Source organism: Miniopterus schreibersii (assembly GCF_964146895.1).
Source record: "Miniopterus schreibersii genome assembly, chromosome: 3".
Lineage (NCBI taxonomy): Eukaryota > Metazoa > Chordata > Mammalia > Chiroptera > Miniopteridae > Miniopterus > Miniopterus schreibersii.
Genome location: NC_138103.1, coordinates 67,456,524 through 67,476,346, shown reverse-complemented (window position 1 = coordinate 67,476,346; position 19,823 = coordinate 67,456,524). Strand labels below are relative to the sequence as shown.

At 35.1% G+C, this 19,823-nt stretch overlaps 1 protein-coding gene across 1 annotated transcript in view; it reads right to left on the bottom strand.

Annotated features, from left to right (window-relative positions):
* ANKRD31 (ankyrin repeat domain 31) overlaps positions 1-19,823 on the bottom strand; it is a 91,300-nt gene that overhangs the window by 55,764 nt on the left and 15,713 nt on the right. The window contains exons 6-9 of the mRNA XM_081131930.1: positions 15,401-15,444; positions 11,904-12,548; positions 9,478-9,749; positions 4,443-4,552 (exon numbers count right to left, since the gene is read on the bottom strand). Of these exons, the coding sequence (XP_080988056.1) occupies positions 4,443-4,552; positions 9,478-9,749; positions 11,904-12,548; positions 15,401-15,444 (1,071 nt within the window). The remainder of the gene's footprint in view (positions 1-4,442; positions 4,553-9,477; positions 9,750-11,903; positions 12,549-15,400; positions 15,445-19,823) is intronic.

Sequence of the window (19,823 nt, the reverse complement as noted above, 5' to 3'; positions counted from 1 at the left end):
TATAAAACCATGAAAAGAAAACCTAAGATATATATAAGGAAAGCACAAAAGTTAACCTCAATGAGACCAGAAAAGAGAATGCTAAATTTTCTTTCTTTGCTAAAAATAACTGTCATTAAATTAAAGAACTGTGGTCTTGATCTGTACAATAGTTTTGATTTCCTAAGCCAGGAAATATAAAATTAAAATTGTTTACTAGGTTATGCATACCAGGTATCATTTCTCCACTATGCCTCCTAAAAATATTGAAACTCATTTAGATACTCCAAATTCTGGCAATTTTTGTGGCTAATATTCATTCAGTTTCCCTGAATTTCAGAATAGTTTTGATGATAGCTTTTCCAATTTTGATTTAGCTAACCTGCCCAACCTAAAACCTCACAAAGGTAATTGAGTACTGCAGCAGATTTCTTAGTAGACCACAATTTGCCTTTTGATTCCTTCTATTCTGTTCCATTGTAAAACGAACCAACTGCTGAACATTTGAACCTACCTTCCTCCACCCCAGACTACAAAGCATTACCAAAAGTCAGCAGTCTTAACTCCCATATCTGTCTTTGCCAGTAGTACTTGCTATTATAATTATGTAATTTATTTAAAATAAATTAAGAATATAAAATTTTCAATGAAAACTAAGTTGTGGAAGACATTCACTCCCATTGTAAACAAATTTCTTTTGATTGATGTGGTAGGCTAAATAATGGTCCTCCAAAGATGCTCACATCTTAATCCCCAGAACCTGAGAATTCTACCTTATATAGCAAAAAGGACTTTGCAGATATGGTTAAGTTTTGGATCTTGGAAGGGAAGAGGGAAGTGAGAAGATCAAAAAGAGAGAAGACGCCCTAGCTGGTTTTGCTCAGTGGTTAGGGCACTGGCCCACAGACTGAAGGGTCTCGGGTTCGATTCCCAGTCGAGGGCATGTACCTCGGTTGCAGGCTTGATCCCCGGCCCCAGTTGGGGGCGTGCGGGAGGCAACCAATCAATGCGTCTCTCTCACATCAATGTTTCTCTCCCTGTTTCTCTCCCTTCCACTCTCTCTAAAAAAATCAATGGAAAAAAGATCCTCAGGTAAAGATTAATAAATAAATTTTAAAAAGGGCAGGGGGAGAATGCAATGTGACCCTAGACGCAGAGACTGGACTGATGCGGCCAGGAGCAACAGTCACATAAAATGTAAATGGTCAAGACACTCCCAATTAAAAGGCAGAGATTGTCAGACTGTCCATTTCTCTCCTCTTTATGTTACTGTCACAAGTTTTACTTTCTGCTATTTTTGTTTCCTTTAAAATTGATTAATAAGAAAAAATTGTGTATTTTTATCCATATAGTTACCATTTTTGATGATCCTCATTCCTTTGTCTAGATTCAGATTTCTATCAAATATCATTTTTCTTCTGCCTGAAGAATATCCTTTAATATTTCCCAGAGTATGGGTGAGCTGATGATAAGTTCTTCCAGCTTTTGTGTGTCTGAAACTTTATTTCACCCTCATTTTTGAAAAATGTTTTTCTGGGTATAGGATTCTAGGTTATAGTTACAGAATTTTAAGAATAAAATATCTTTTAGAACTTTAAAGCTGCTACTCCACTGTCCTCGGGCTTCCATTGTTTCCAACAAGAAATTTGATGTCATCCTATCTTTAATCTTCTATACATAACATGCCTTTTTTTCTTATCAGCACATATATATCACGTATATATTCTTCTGATTTCTTAAATGTCTGAATATTATTTCATTGGTTATAATTTATTAACTTCATTTTGTTTAGATTGTTTCTAGTTACTTTATGAAAACAAGGTTGTGATGAACATCGTTATAAAAGTATCTTTACATAGCTAAGCAAGTGTAGTTATGGAATAAATCACTTTAAGTAGAATTGCTGATTCAAAAGAATTGTGACTTAAAATTGTGATGAATGTAAATAAACAGCCCTGTAAAAAGACTGAACAAACTTAAACCATTCCTGATAACATATGAGAATGTTAACTTTTTCCACATTCTCACCACTGGGAATTCTCAAATGTGTAAGTATTTGGCATTCTCTTAGGTGAAAATTATACTCAATTGGCATTTCTTTAATCATGAGTGAGATGTTAATCTTTTTCTGTATTTTTTTTCCTGTGAACTGGCCTTTACCCTTTTTTCATCCTTTATCTAAGCTTACTATTTTGTAAGAGCTCTTTGCATGCTAATGGAATTAAGCCCTCGTCATGTATTACTAATACTTCTGTGTTTGATGTTTGGTTTTCTTTAGGTTATTTTTCCATAACAATTTTTTAAAATATATGTAATAAATTTTATCAGTCTTTTCCCTCCTGGCTTCTGAGCTTGAATCATTTTTTAAAAAGCCTTTTTCTACTCTAAGAATACAAAAAGATTAACTTATGTTTTGTTCAAGAACTTTTTCTTTTCTTTTAAATCTTGCCAAAATGGAACTAAATTTAAGCGTAAGAAATGTTACAGGGATCCAGTTTTGTTTGTGTTTTTCACTATTTATTGCTTAGTCCTTCTTTTTGCCACCAATTTGAGATGCCGTCTTAGTCACATACCTGCGCCCATACTCCCACTGTATCTGGCTTCTACACCTAAACTTTTTTTTTTTTTTTTAATCTTCACCTGAGGATATTTTGTCCATTGCTTTTCAGACAGTGGAAGAGAGAGAGAAAGAGAAAAACAACAACACTGATGTGAGAGAGACACATCGATTGGTTGCCTCCCCGCCTTGATGGGGATTGAGCCTGCAACCAAAGTATAGGCTCTTGGCAGAATAGAACCCGAGACCCTTCAGTCTGAGAGCCAACACTCTAACCACTGAGCAAAACCAGCTAGGACCCTATATCTAAACTTTTTATTCTGTTTCATTGATTTGTCTGTCTACTCCTGTGCCAGTACCAAATTATTTTAATTTCTGACTTTCTAATTGCTTTCATATAATGTAGGGCCGGTTCCTGCCCCACTCTTCCTTTGCTTTTATTTTTCAGAATTTTCTTGGTTAGTTTTTCATATTTACTTTTCCAGCTGAAATTTAGTATCATATAACATTCTCATAGCTAACTTCCAACCCTATAAAGCAAAATAATTAACAAATAAAAATCTGTTTTTGATTGGGCTTTCACACGTTTACAGAATAATTTAGGGAGTGGTAAGTTTCTTACAACATTGAATCTATACTGTCAAGGATAAGGTTTTCTTTCCACTTATTCCATTTTTTTATGTCCTTCAGCATAATTTTTAAACCCTCTTTTACAGGTATGGCACATTTCTTATTATGTATATAAGTATTTTTCCCTCTTTGTAACTATTATGAATAGGATGTTCTATTTTCTAACTGGGTAATATTTTATATATGAAAGGTATGTACTCTGTCTTCTTTTGGTTTACTAAATTTTTAAAACCTTTTTATTTGGAAATAATCACAGGCTTACAAAAAGCTATAAAAATAGAACAAAGGATTCACCTATTGTTAATATTTTGCCACCACTTTTAAATCATTCTATTGCCATCTAATTATATACATACACATGCACACAGACACATATATACATAAAGAATAGCTTGCATACACTATGTCCCATTACTCATTAATACTGAAGTGTATCTTTTCCAAAAACAAGGACATTCTTTTACATAATCAAATTATTATTAAATTCAGGGAAATTTAACACTGATAAAATATTATTATTTAATCTACAGTTCATATTTCAATTTTACCTACTCCACTATCTATTGTTTTTCAATCATCTTTGTAGATTCTTGTTTCTTTCTGATATATATATGTTTTTAATCCTCACCCAAGGGTAAGTTTTTATTGATTTTTAGAAAGGGGGAGAGGGAGAAAGGGAAAAGGAGAGAGAGAGGGAGAGAGAAACATCGATTGGCTGCTTCCAGTATGAGTCCTGACTGGGGATGGAACCCGCAATGTAGGTATGTGTCCTGACCAGGAATTGAACCCGAAACCTTTTGGTGTACAGGATGATGCTCCAACCAACTAAGCCACCTGGCCAGGGCTCTTTTTTATGGTTTTTTAGTTCATTTTTTGAGGTTTTATAGGAATACAGAAATAACATCTAAGATGAAGAATAGTAAGTTTTGTCTTCTCCTTTCCTCCATTTATTCCTTTTGGTATGATTTCTCAAAGCTTTATGCTAGGTTGGTCACATTACAAATAGGTCAGACATCTAAATTTTAAAAGGGTTCTGTAACTATTTTCTCAAAAGTACAAGTATAGAAAAAATACCAGCCTATGAGCCAAAAGTTCAGTATCAAGTCCTAGTTATGCTACTAATGAGCTGTACAATGCTGGGGAAGATCCTTAACCTCCTTGAATTTCCTCATCAGTAAAATGAGAAAGTTGAGATAGATAATCTCCATACCCTTTTTAGTACCAGAATTCTATGTTTCTGTAAGTTACTTAATTAAAGAAATAAAATATGCCTCACCATTCTGTCTTGTGATTTTTCCATTTTCCCAGATCTGTTTTCTACTCTTGAGTCCAGATGAATGCATGTTCTTCCTTTTACCTTCAGTCATTAAAGCAGGGCCCTGCATTCTTGAAAAATAAATGTGTTTTTAAAATTACTCTCATGTTCTCTACAACCATTCACAGAGAGCCATACCAAATTTTGACCAAATTTTTAAAACTCAAAGATATTTTACTGAGCTGGTTCAAGAAGCACAGCAGTTTTAAATATGGAGATGGCTCCTGAGCAAACTGGATAACTCTGTGACAGGTATGCTAGTCACGGTGGTTTCTAGCCTTTTCTTTGTGCCACCTGTGTGTTTTTCTCCTTTAGCGAAGTCACCTACAAGTGTATCCTGAGTCTCTTGTCCCCTCACTCTCTATGTTGACATATGACTATCCACTCTGTTCACCTTCTAGGAAAAAAGAGGCAGACCCTTTTTTTTTTTTTTTAATATATCTTTATTGATTTCAGAGAGAGGAAAGGAGAGGGAAAGAGAGAGAGGGAGAAACATCAATGATGAGAGTCACTGATAGGCTGCCCCCTACAAGCCCTCGGCTGGGGATCAAGCCCGCAACCCGGGCATGTGCCCTGGCTGGGAATCAAACCACGATCTCCTAGACCCTAGGTCGATGCTCAACCACTGAGCCATGCCTGGCCAGGCAAGGCAGGCTCTTTGTAAAAAAAGGACTTGCCATGTTGTATATGGCACTGATCAAAAACTGCAAAATACTGGCATAAAAATAGATACAGAGATCAGAGGAACTGAATAGAGAGCCCAGAAATAAACCTATGGATATATAGTCAATTAATTTATGACAAAGGAGCCAAGAATATACAATGGAGAAAGGATGGTCTCTTCAATAGATAGTATTAGGAAAACTGGACATCCAGATGCAAAAGAATAAAACTGGATCATGATCCTACACCATACACAAAAATTAAAATGTATTAAAGGTTTGAGAGTAAGACCTAAAACCATAAAACTCATAGGAAAAAAAACATAGGGGTAAACACTTTCACACTGGTCTTAGCAATGATTTTTTGGATTTGACACCAAAAGTAAAGGCAACAAAAACAAGTGGAACTACATCAAACTAAAAACCTTCTGCAGAGCAAAGGAAACCATCAGCAAAATGAAAAGGCAACCTTCTGAATGGAAGAAAATATCTGCAAATTATATATCTGATAAGTGGTCAAAATCCAAAATATATAAAGAACTCATATAACACAACAGCAAATAAAAATATGATTAAAAATGGGAGAGGAACTAAAAAGATATTTTTCCAAAAAGACATCCAATGGCCAATGGATGTACATGAGGTACATGAAAAGGTGCTCAACATCACTAACCATCAAGGAAATGCAAATCAAAACCACAGTGAAGTAACACCTTACGCCTGTTGGAATAACTATTATCAAAAGACAGAAAATAGCCCAGCCAGCATGGTTCAGCGATTGAGCATCACCCTATGAACCACGATGTCAAGGTTTCATTCCCAGTCAGGGCACATGCCTGGGTTTCAGGCTCAATCCCCAGCAGGGGGCATGCAGGAGGCAGCTATCAATGATCCTCTCATTATTGATGTATTTATCTCTCTAGCCTTCCTCTCTCTGAAATCAATAAAAAACATATTAAGAAACAGCAAGGTGGTGAGCATATGGAAAAGGGTACCCTTGTGCACTGTTGTTGGGAATATAAATTGGAAAACAGCCAATGGAAAACAGTATGGAGGTTCCTCAAAAAAATTAAAAATGAAACTCTCATATGATCCAGCAATTCCACCTCTGGGTATTTATCCAAAGGAAACAAATACACTATCTTCAAAAGACAGCCACATCTCCATGTTCACTGTAGCATTATTTACAACAGCCAAGATATGAAAACAATCTACATTGATGTATGAATGGGTAAAGAAAATGTGGTATATATATATATATTATTCAGCCATAGAAAGGAAAAAAATTCTGCCATTTTTGACAACATGGATGAGCCTTGTGGACATTATGCTAAGTGAAATAAGTCAGACAGAGAAAGACAAATATGGTATGATCTCCTTATTTGTGAAATCTAAAAAAAACTCAAACTCATAGACACAGAGAATAGACTGGTGGTTGCCAGAGGGGTGCATGAAATGGTTGAAGGTGGTCACAAGGTACAAACTCCCAGTGATAAGACAAATAAATCCTGTATAAGGTGACAAACAGTGATGTAGTTTCATTCTTTTGCATGTGGCTTTCCAATTTTCCCAGCACCATTTATTGAAAGGCTTTATTTTCTCCATTGCATATTTTTGCCTTCTTTGTAAAAAATTATTTGTTCATATAGTGGGTTTATTTCTGGGCTCTCAATTCTGTTCCATTGGTCTGTGTGTGTTTTTCTGCCAATACCATGGTGTTTTGATTAATGCCTCTTTGTAGTATAATTTGAAGTCAGGGAGTGTGATACCTCTGGCTTTGTTCTTTTTTCTCAGAATTGCTTTGGCTATTTAGGGTCTTTTGTGGTTCCATACAAATATGATGGGGGGGGGGGGTTGTTCTATTTCTTTTAAAAATGCCACTGGGATTTTGATGGAGATTGTATTTAATCAGTATATTGCTTCTGATGGGGATTGTATTTAATTGGTAATATGGCCATTTTAACTATGTTGATTCTTCCAACCCATGAACACAGAATATCTGTCCATTTCTTTGAGGCTTCTTTAAATTCATTTAATAATGTTTTGTAGTTTTCAGTGTATAGGTCCTTCACATCCTTTGTTAAGTTTATTCTTACGTATTTTATTATTTTTGTTGCAATTGCAAAAGGAACTGTTTTTTTCATTTCTTTTTCTGAGATTTCATTGTTAGTATATAGGAATGTAATAGATTTCTGTACATCAGTTTTGTATCCTGCAACTTTACTGTATTTGTTTATTGTTTCTTTGTCACCATATACAAAAATTAACTCAGAATGGACCAGAGACATAAATATAAGATCTGAAACAATAAATTACATAGAAGAAAACGTATGTACTAAACTTACAAACTTGGTCTTTGAGAGGATTTTATGAATTTAACCACAAAGACAAGGGAAGTAAAGCAAAAATAAATGAATGGGACTATGTAACACTAAAAAGCTTCTGCACAGCAAAAGAAACTGCCAACAAAACAAAAAGGCAACCAACCAAGTGGAAAAAGGTATTTGCAAACAACACCTCCGATAGCATTTAATATTCAAAATATATAACAAACTCATACAACTCAACGACAAAAAACAATCCAATTAAGAAATGGGCCCAGCCAGTGTGTCTCAGTGGTTGAGTGTGAACCCACGAACCAGGAGATCATGGTTCAATTCCTGATCAGGGCACATGCCTGGGTTGTGGGCTCAATCCCAAGTAGGAGGCATGCAGGAGGCAGCCAATCAATGACTCTCTGCTTAATGACTCAACTGATGTTTCTATCTCTCTTCCCCTCTCCCTTCCTCCCTCTGAAATCAATTTAAAAAAGAAAAAAGAAAAAAAGAAATGGGCAGAGGACCTGATCAGACACTTCTCCCAAGAAGACATACAAATGGCCAACAAATATATGAAAAGATGCTCAACTATACCAACTATAAGGGAAATGCAAATCCAAAGCAAAATGAGATACCACCTCACACCTGTTAGAATAGCTGTTATCAATGAAACAAGTAATAACACGTGTTAGAGAAGGTGTGGAGATAAAGGAACCCTCATTCACTGCTGGTGGGGATGTAAACTGGTACAGCCGCTATGCAAAACAGTATGGAGGTTCCTCAAAAAATTAAGAATAGAGTTACCATATGACCCAGCAACCCCTCTTCTGGGTATCTACCTGAAAAATATGAAAAGATTTATTCACAAAAATGCATGGTCCCCTATGCTCATTGCAGTATTATTCATAGTGGCCAAGACATGGAAACAACCAAAGTGTCCTTCAATAAATGACTGGATAAAGAAGATGTGGTACATACATACAATGGAATACTACTCAGCCAGAAGAAAAGATGAAATACTGCCATTTGGGGCAACATGGATGGACCTTGAGAATATCATGCTAAGCAAAATAAGTCGGGCAGAAAAAGGTAAGAACCATATGATTTCACCCATATGTGGAATATAAAACTGAAAGCAACAAATGAACAAACAAGAAAAACCAACAAACAAAAACTTACAGGCACAGACAACAGTATGGTGGCCATCAGAGGGAAGGGGAAGGGGGTAGTAAAAGGTAAATGGGGTCAAATACATGGTGACAGAAGGAGATTTGACTTTGGGTGGTAAACACACAATGCAATACACAGATGATATATTACAGAATTGTACACTTGAAGCCTATATAATTTTATTAACTGTTACCTTCATAAATTTTAAATTTTTAAATATATAAGTCCTGGGGATATAATGTACAGCATGGTGACTACAGTTAACAATACTGTATTGTATATTTGAAAGCTGCTAAGAGAGTAAATCTTAAGTTTTCATCACAAGTAAAAAAGTTGTAACTATGTATGGTGATGGATGCTATCTAAAACTTACTAAAAAAAAAAGAAAGAAAATTACCACGAGACAGAAATACAAGTCTCCATTACTTTGTCTTAAAAATAAAGGAGTAAGAGAGTTTTCTAGCTTTAAAAAAAGCAACTGCAAGATAAAAATTTAACACTAAAAGGTAAATTTTGCTCGGCTGGCATGGCTCAGAGGTTGAGCGTCAACTATGATCCAGGAGATTGTGGTTCAATTCCTGGTCAGGGCACATGCCCGGGTTGCAGGCTCGATCCCTAGTCGGGGGCGTGCAGGAGGCAGTCAATCAATGACTCTCTCATCATTGATGTTTCTATCTCTCTCTCTCCCTCTCCCTTCCTCTCTCTAAAACCAATAAAGATATATTTTTTTAAAAAGTAAATTTCTTTACTTAGGGTAACTATACACTGACTCTAATAGCCCAAGCATAGAATTATCTATAAGGCCTGTAGCATACCTGGGTAAAAAAATATAATTTCATAGCATACCTGAAAGCCTCAGTTGAACAGTTATTATTTGTTTGATTCTCACAGCCAAGCATTGTGGATAAAATCTTTTCTGGTATCTTATACATGCCATCTGTGTGCTCTGCATATCTGCCTACTTTCATTCTGCGTGATCTTCTTAACACAGATGGAGGGTCCTGGTCAGAGTTGTTTTCCACTGTATTTGAATTTCTCTTATTATTTAGTGGATCACAAGAGATTACATTTTGATAAGCCAATGTCTGCAATCCAAATGAAGTTGGATCTTCTAGAGTCTGTAATAAAATACTGTATAAATACATACACAAATAATTACAACAATACAAAAAAATATTAAAACTAAGAGAAATTAAGTTTTATCTTGTCCTTTGATTATAGGAAAATGCCCTTTACGAGATGAAATGCCCTTTACGAGCTGTTTACAGACATATGTGAACATAATTGAAAATTCTATAATTAATATAATAAAAGACAGCGCATATTTAAAAGCCTAAGTCAAGCAGAATATAAGTAAAAATAAAATTTATTTTTATCAATATTCATACTTAAAATTCAATGGCAAACATGAGGTCACTCTGGTTGCTTAAATTTCACAGGAAATGGGTAGCAGAGAATGATGAAAGACACATACAAAAGGTAAAGATGTCACTAGGCCAGATCTATGTTCTATTCAGCCTAGTGTTTTGTTGACAGGAGCAGTAATATTCTGTGAAACAAGATAGTATGTAACCTCCATTACTCTGATTTTAAAAGGTTAACAGTATATTATGAAGAGTTCTAACTGCCTCCTTAATAATTCATTATAAATTTAACTTTTATGATGATATATATTTTTTATAAATATCATGTAAAGCTTTCCTGAGTTATTTATATATCCAGGTTGCAAAGTTTCTCAAGGTAACAAGATCTGTATTTTTATTACAGCTGTGTAAAAGAATATTTATTTTGATTTGTTCTAGATCAATCTTCTAATTTATTTTTTGAATGATAAGTTTTAATCATGGTTTCTTTTTAACATTAAGTTAATAATTTTAATTGATAATAGTTTATATGTATTGCTTATAATTATTAAATATAATATTCAATAAATAATCAATAATCAACAATGATTATTTACTGTCACTGGGGCAAAACTCATTGCACAAAGAGTCTCTATCTATTCAAAAGGAAATCAGCAAACTCAAGCAGTAATTCAAAGAATTTCTTCTTTTTACTTTACTTTTAAAAGTTTTTTCCTGAAGACTTGCTAAGTTCATGTCTACTCTATCAATACTAATCGTAGTTTCCTACACTTTATTCACACTGCCTCATTTCAGATTACAATACTCGGATTGTTTAATTTTCATATTCTATTCCTGTGATTAGTTTCTCTTTTTCTGAATACTTTTTAGTCCTATTATATCTGTTTTGAGATATATTTTTTTACCAGAATTGCATGTATTATTATTCTGGGTGTATATGTTGCTACATGATCATAGTTTCATGTTATTTATATCTTCCCAGTGATGTTCACAGGAGCATTTTGGTAATAACAAAATAAAAGAAAAAACAATCCAAATAACAATAACTAGTGATACACACACACACCCTGTAGAGTGGAATAATATGCAGCAAGTAAAAATATTTAAGTTTTGCTACATTTGCTGACACAGAAAGATAACCAAGATTATTATTAAATTTAAAAAACAAGTTATATGTTTACATTATATTTATTATAGTCCCATTTACATAAGATAAAATTACATAGAATATGCATAGAAATAATTAGAGAAAGAGATACACCAAACTGTAAAATGATCAGCTCTGGAAAGTGAAATTGTGGGAGACCATATTATTATGTATTGCTGTAATGTTTAGATTTTTTATAATGAGGATATATTACCATTTTTATCAGGAAAACAATAAAGATTTTTTAAATTGTCAACATGAGAAAGGGACATGCAGGATTTCCAGGCATGACACTGCAGGCACTGTGCCACCTGGCAGTACCCTCTGACACAGAATGCGAAGTTCTGAAGCCAGGCATAGTTTTCCCTCTGAGCAGCCCATTGCATATATTTTATGTGCAACTAGAAATTAATGGAGGGTAGGTATCTCATCTCTGCTCTACACCCACGCAGACACAGTGACTTTTTGAGCTAATAGGGAAATGCTCATAAAGAATTCTTTCTTTCCTGTATATAAGCAATCTAAGGGTATGTCTTTGCAGGTCTTCTGGGGAGACATTTACCTATTTTAACTTTTACCCTCTTGAGAACTCTACCCCAGGAACCCCTAAAAAGATCACTGTATGCTTCAAAGTTAGAAAGTCTTTTCTGAGTTTTGATATGTGTGTAGAAGGTTTGAATTTAAAATAAACTATATGGGCAATGAATACTTGTTAGAGGTCCCTATAAAAGGCAAAATCGCAGACTCACACTTGCACTTACTTGCTGCATTGAAAGATGCTTGTCTTGCAGCTCAGCTAACTTGGAGTCTTGTTCCAATGGTGGAGTAGCACAAAGAGACTCAAAATTCACCTCTGCTATTTGTGTGCAACCTTCATCAGTCTGAGACAGGCTCGGCTCTATTCCTAAACATTCATTTTCAGCACTGAGACTGCTGCCTCCCTCTTTTCTGTGACAGATGGGTCCCACCTTGGCTTCTGACAACATGTTTAGGGCTGCTAACAACTCAGCTGGCAATGCACCATCCTTTGTGTTATCTAGTAAATCTCTATGACATGTCAAAGGCATTGATATGAAATTCAAAGAGTTGCTCAATGGGCTCATCAACTCTCTAGGTTCAAAATGATTCATTGTTTCAAACAATGTTTCCTCCTGGGTGTTTTCTGGTGATGTTAGTAACTTTTCTAAGGCAGACACAAAAGTTTCAAGAGAGCTTTCATCATCTTTGGTTTCTTCGGAAGTCATGGGCAATGCAACTTCCTTTTCAGACTCAGAAAATGCTGGTGCTGCTGAGATTGTCTGTGGCTCTATTAACAATTTCTCCTTTACAGCAACCATATCAGATACTTCAATAGCAGTACCTGAGAGAAGGCTAATTTCAGGAGAGTCTCTGCCTGCATTTAGTTCCTGTGTATTCAAAAAAAGAAATTCCATCAGTACAGCATATAAAAATAAAGTGTTTAAAATGAAAACTTCATAGTTTTCCAGTTTATCGTGTCGGTAAGCTATCACTAAAAAGTTTTATCAATTTTCCTCCCCTTCTATAAATAAAAATACACTGAACAAATGGCTAAACATACAAGGGTAAAATTGGCTAGACCATAATTACAGATGGCAAATTATCTGTTCAGCAAATTATCTGTGCTAAAAGCAGCAGCAGAGATGATGTGGACAGTTAACAGATCTCAAAACTTCACTGCAGTTAATGGTTGTCAAAAACTTTGTCAAAAACCTATTGAATTGCATAAAAATTATTAACCAGGAATAAAATCAGTGTAGTTTCACCTTCTTTTTATTTCCCACCTCTGTATGAATATGTAAATGTGAAGTAAAAATGCCAAAAGACATAAAGTCAGAGGAGAAAATAGGAGAAATGAGGACACAGTTCTATGTAAATATTACAAGCCCTGTCTAGACATAAATAGTTCTGGGTTGCGATTTTTTTTTTTTTAACCCTCCCTCGAGGATATATTTTCCATTGCTTTTCAGAGAGAGTCGAAGGGGGGGAAGAGAGGGGGAGGGGGGGAAGAGAGAAACATCAATGTGAGAGAGACACATCAATTGGTTGCCCCCCCGCACACGCTCCGACCAGAGCTGGGGATCAAGCCTGCAACCAAGGTATATGCCCTTGACCGGAATCAAACCTGAGACCCTTCAGTCTTTGGGTCGATGCTCTAACCACTGAACCACACAGGCTAGGGCTGGGTTATGATTTTTTTAAACAAAAAACCACAAAACTTGTATTTCTAAATGACCAATATTTTTCAAAGACATCATCTTAACAGGTTATACCTGTTCTCACAATATTTCTAATGCTCAAAATATTATTAGATGTCCTCATTTGAAAGTACTTTCAACATTTTTATAATCCATTCAAGAAAACCAGTCTCAATATTTTAAAGGCACTGAACTTCTTTTCAATATTAAAAACGACTTGTTTGACCTTAAATAACAAAATGGGTTGCAATAACTTTTGACTGTTCTTGAAAATCAAATCCACCTTCCATTGACACACCACTCTGATAGAATGCACTGTAAATTGTAAGCCCTCTAATATTCTCATTTAATTTGACTAAGAAAACTGAAAACTATCTTATTCTCCCTCTGTTCCTTTTCTAGCTGCCACCATTTATCTTCTTCCACAGATAACACACAAAGCTTAAGAAGATATATGTACTTAGCAGTACTACAAACTATAATTTTCTCTGAAAGACAAAAGGAATTTAGAAAGAATCCAAGAACCAGATCCTATCCATTCTTTAAGTCACAGTTCAAGGTTTCCTTTCTATTTGAAGTCCTTATAGCTACTAATTTTAAGGCCATAAATGTAATAAAGTATATACAGGGTGTCCCCAAAAAATGTATACACACTTTGAATAATTATAAAGGCCATGTTTGTTAAGTTTAAAATAAAAGAAACATCAATTGAGCTATCAGCTGTTAAAGTGTGTATACCTTTATTCTGGGACATCCTGTATATTGGACAGTGCCCTAAAAGAATTTAATTTCTATCTGAAGATTAAAAGCATAAATATATGAGACATTAAATAAAGTATAAATAATGTCAAAGACACTGTATGAACTCAAATGAATGGCATAAACCATAGAGCCTAATGTGTTACAAGATAGCTTTGGGTGGCGGGAAGGGTCTGTAGCAAGCTTTCACAATTGCTTTAAAAATGCTTGGTTAAACAAAGTTAAACAGGTTTCTTTACCACAAGAATTTTCATAGTATGCACATTATAAACCTGAGGAGACTTTAGGATACAGTGTTCTCTAAACGTCTTTGTTCAACAAAATCCTTTTTCTCAAAAGATCTATTAATGTTATAGGATGCAAGTGATTGGGAAATACTGATATAGTCAGTGAATAATGAATGCTAAAGAGGAAGCAATTTGGTCAAGATCACCAGATTATGAGACAGAGTCACAGAGGAAAAGGGACTTGAGCCAAAAAACAAAGGTTTGTGAAGGACTGAAACAAGAAAGACGTACTTATTAAGCACCAATTGGGGCCAGGCAACATGAACTATCATTGCTCTTAGCCCTCCAACAGCCCTGTGAAATGGGTATCACTAGTGGTGTTTTATGCATGTAAATGACACACGTGCCCTTGGAACGCACACCTATCTGGTTCCAAATTTTACGCTCTTTCCCTTGCTTTCTGGTTCCTGACCTGAACAAAGTCACTGAGGCAGGAATGTGTAAGGCACAGCTGAGATAAAGTGAGGTTACAGGTATAGCAGTGTTGACCTGGGGAGATCCTAGATTGTGTGAGTCCACTGTGGGCATAACCAGTTCTACAGTCCTCTGATTCCTCACAGCACCAAGAAGAGAGCAAAGCCAAAACAAGCTCTCAATACATAGTCACTGATTAGCAACTACAAGATGGGAAAGCAGTTATCGTCAAGGAAATATTAAAGGAACTAGCGTAGCAGACAAACCAACAGAAGGCATTTCTGCTACATTACCTCAGCAATTAGTCTGATAAGAAGATGTATGTTTCTCCTCTATATAAAGAATAAAAGACTTATAATGCTGGATAAGAAATAGATGAAGAAAATGCTGTTTCATTAGAGATAAGCAAGAATAAATCCTAGAAGGGGTTGTTAGATAAGAATAGATTTCCACCTATTGAATGGTTTAGTCATAGTCCTGCCTAGAGGACAAGTCTAAATGGGCCTGGGACTTTAATCAGCATAATTTAAAAAAAATCTAAACCTATGATCTGCATAGCTAATCTCAGTTATATAGACCAACCTTTTCTGGGTGTGGCAAAACTTCAGGATTTTCAGCCTTAGGCCCTAGAAGATAACAAAATATGTTTACATTCCAGTTTTATTAAAGCACTAAAAACATACATATCCTCTCACTTGGCATTTCTTTTTTTTTTTTTAAATATATCTTTATTGATTTCAGAGAGAGGAAAGGAGGGGGAGAGAGAGATAGAAACATCAATGATGAGAGAGTCATTGATTGAGCCCTGCAGCCCGGGCATGTGTCCTGACAGGGAATCGAACCCCGATCACCTGGATCCTAGGTCGAAGCTCAACCGCTGAGTCACACTGGCCGGGCTCACTTGGCATTTCTTAATCATATAACTTGAAATGACTCCCTCAGACATTTATGTAACATTTCAAATGTTTTATAAATATTATATTTTAAATTTGATATAAAAGTATCATTATGTTGGCAATGAAGTTTATAAAAATAAATTTTGCTATTTCTTAAAAAATATTTTACATGAAGCCAAGTAAAATTATAATAATTTGGAATTAGTTTAGCTGAAAGCCAACCTTTCTATTTTGGCTGAGCTTATTATTCTACGTGTAACTACATAAGAAAAATCATATCTACTTTTTCAGTGTTATTATCTCCTCCAGGATAGGTAATAGAATTTAAATAAATTCATGCTGTCACATTATGCATGAAAAGGAATGCCCCATGTAGGAACCAAAAAGAGTCAGGAGATTGTCCTAAACGTGACTTTGCCTTCACCGTTGACTCCTCACCGGCCTGCCTCCTCTGAGGTGAGCTGGCTGACAGCAATTCACAGGAAGTTAAGGAGGATTGCGAAAAAAGGTACTTCTCCTACTCCATTCCTCTTGTCTCCTCCCCTCACCATCGAGGCCCTGGCACTCTGACATACTTAGGCAGGAATTCAGGGCATCACTGGCATTATGTTTGAGTCATTACGTTGGTTTCTTTTGATTAGGAAATATCTAGACCTACAGTTCAAGCAAATAATTATCTGCTGAGCCTCAGAATGCATCCTCACAAGCAAGACAGGTTTTTCAGGGGGAAAAATAAGCATACTTAGTTTGTATGCTTACTGAGCTTTATATCCTGCAAAACCCTATTATTATTATTATTATTATTATTATTATTATTATTATTATTATTGCTTCACCCTTACCATTTGATGATGAAAAGCTATGAAAATCAGCTAGGAAGACTAATATCACGGTATTCCAGTCCCTTACAAAATGATGAGAAAAACGTAAGAATAAATCATTTCTTACTCTTGCGTTAGAGTCCTTTGTGCCAAGCAATAATGATATATTACACTGTCTATATCTTGTTGAAAATTTTGTATCTCTGGTTGCTTAAAAGTTAATACCAATACAGGAACATTTTAAAACAACAGATACATCTTCAATCATCTTTGCAAGATTTTTGTTTTTAGTAAGCCCAGATCCTTGAGGGGTTAGAGTTCAAAAAAGAAAGAGCCATCCTCTTCTGCCTCCGAATTGTCAAGAAAGAGCCTCAGTCATCTTCTCCTGCACTGTTTCTAACAACCTCAACATAAAAGTGATCCTTCTTTTAGGCCAATAGTTACTATTTTTAAAACTTGATAAGTTAATATAATAAAGTATGTTATAGTAATTTGATTTCTATATTTAAAAATACATTTAGAAATAATTCTCATTTTCTGGCAACAAAATTTACTTAAAACAGCTTTTACAAATAATAAAAAGTATTTTTCTTGAATTGTTTCTCCTTTAATAAATTATTAAAAGATTTTGTACATTTTCTACTTATCACTTGAAAAAGATAAAATGTAATGTATAGGAAATAATTCTAAAGTGCCAAATGAAAAGAAAATGCTCAGAGGAGCTGAATTTTAACTTATAAACAAGCTATTTTAAGGCCAACGTTATCCTATTTACTAAAGATCATTTAACTATTTTGGTCAGTTACAATTTCATTAAAATTACTTTCAACTGGGAGGGAGAAGACAGAATTGTATTAGAACAGAGTCAGTTATACTAGCTAACAATTTAACAGTTTCCTTATATGTAAATTAACCCACAGTCTAGGATAACAAAATGAGCTTCCTATTCTGAACACTCTGAAAGGGGGTCAAGGCAAGAGGGAGCTGCGACGAAGTGCCAGAGGGAAGGGGATGACTATTTCTGGGTTTCAAGTCACAGAAGCTTCCTGACAGCAAGAAACACCACAAAGTTATAATTCTGGTGCCCGTGGCACTTTTAAAGAATCAGCCAGTAAAATACTTGTGACTCGGAAGTTCAATGAGTGCCTGATGGCACTATTGGTGGTGGCAAGAGTGCACAAATACCCATAGCATCACACTGCACTAATGACTCTCAGAAGGCCACATGGGTAGGAGGTTGAAATGTGCGAAATGCAGGATATAGTGGACCCCTGTTTTTCTGGGAATGAATATGAAAAAAATGAGAACGGATCTTTTGTCTAACTATTGCTAACACTTGTTATCATGATCAAAACCCAAAGGAAAGAAAGGAACGCCCAAGGCATGCTATCACCCATGACACCTCTCTCTCAAACTGTTCAAGACATACTTACAGAAAAAAGAAATACAACCTCTAAGATGTAACCTCTATAGCTTCATGATTTTTTCAGTTTACCTATAAACTATATCTTGTAAAAGAGGCTAAATAGGTTTTCACCATATTTGGAGAGTAAGTCTGGCATAATCTGAATTATATTAGACTATCTGCTATTGATTAGACATCTTAAAAACCATAAAGGCTTTTATACTTGGAGAAAAACAACCATTATTATTCGTATTTATATTTGTTTAATGGTCAATTTATTAAACTTCTATATCTAACACCTGAAAACTAGTTTCTTTAACATTTAAACATTAATTACAAATTTAAATTCCCTTAATTTAAACTACAAATTTAATATGTTTGCCATTTCAAACATATTAACTATTAGACAAAACACACATGAATACAATGGCTATAAACTTATTACTGCTCTTAACCTAATTCTAAAATAACAATTCATTGGTGTAATTCGTTAAAGTTACTTCTACACCTGTTCCTATGCCTTCTTATAATTAAAGTCATATTTATTTTGGTATCTCCCCAGGGTTACAGAAATTGTATCAGATTCAAAAGAAAACAAATAACTTCTTGCACCATCCAAGGTGGCAGAATCTGGCTATTGACTAATTGATTTTTTCTTGGGGCATGGGACCACTTCCTCCAACACAATTCAAACCTGAACAGCCAATTATCTGGCTTCACTTATAATAAGTAAATACCTTAAAGTTCACAAAGGTGCTTTTTTAAATAATCTAATGTTTTTCCCAAGAATGCTATCATTAAGTTTTACATGGCCAGTGTTACGAAAGCTTTTGTATTATCATTATTATATACTGATCTATTGTTAGCATTGCTGCAAACTTATGCCTGCTCTTTTAATATCTTATCATGATTAGCAGGGCCATCTAATGCTTTACTTTCCTAAGAGATGAGGAATCTAATCTGTGCAGAAAAGTTTCCTTAATTGGATATCAAGTTAATCTGCCATCGTGGGACATTATTAGACCCCACTTCTTACATGTTTTTATGTGTGACTGATGATGCTGTGTGTGGTCTTTCCTTTCCTTGGTACAATTCTTATCCCAGGACTATTTGAATTACAATTCTGTTTTCTTTCTTCTCTACTTACACAGTGATAAACAAAAATATCCTATGCTTTACAAACAGATATATATTTAATAGAGAACATAAAATGTACACGTATTAACAGGTATCTATTTCTTAAAGTCATTAAAAAGTTTTAAACACTCTGCTTTTCTTTTTGCATTGAGACTACCTCTGGTACACTATTAACACTTAAAAAATATTTTTTATTGATTTTTAGAGAGGGAGGAAGGGAGAGGGGGAGAGAGAGAGAAACATTGATGTGATCAGCGGCCCTCCTACATGCGCCCTACTGTGGATCGAGCCTGCAACCCAGGCATGTGCCCTGACTGGAAATTGAACTGGCAACCTTTCAGTGCATGGGACAATACCTAATCAACTGAGCCATACTGACCAGGGCCACTACTAACAATTTTGAGTGTCATTATAAACTCCTGGTTTTTTCACAAACTTATTTCCGTGAACTAAAATTACTGTTGGTTTCTTTTCCCCCACTTAATTTGTCACAGCTTGGCCAGAGAGAGCACCAACAACCTAGTTCTTTGTCTTTCTAGCACTTTTAGACATCCATAAAAGCATCTTTGCTTTCCAGTAACAGTAGAATATTTCAGGCCCATCTTCATGCTCCAAGACAGATTAGCTATTCCTTAAAGATTCCCGTTTTGTTTGTTTGTTTGTTTATTTATTAAATGTCTTTATTGATTTCAGAGGGAGGGAGGGAAAAGGAGAGAGACAGCAACATCAATGATGAGAAAGTCACT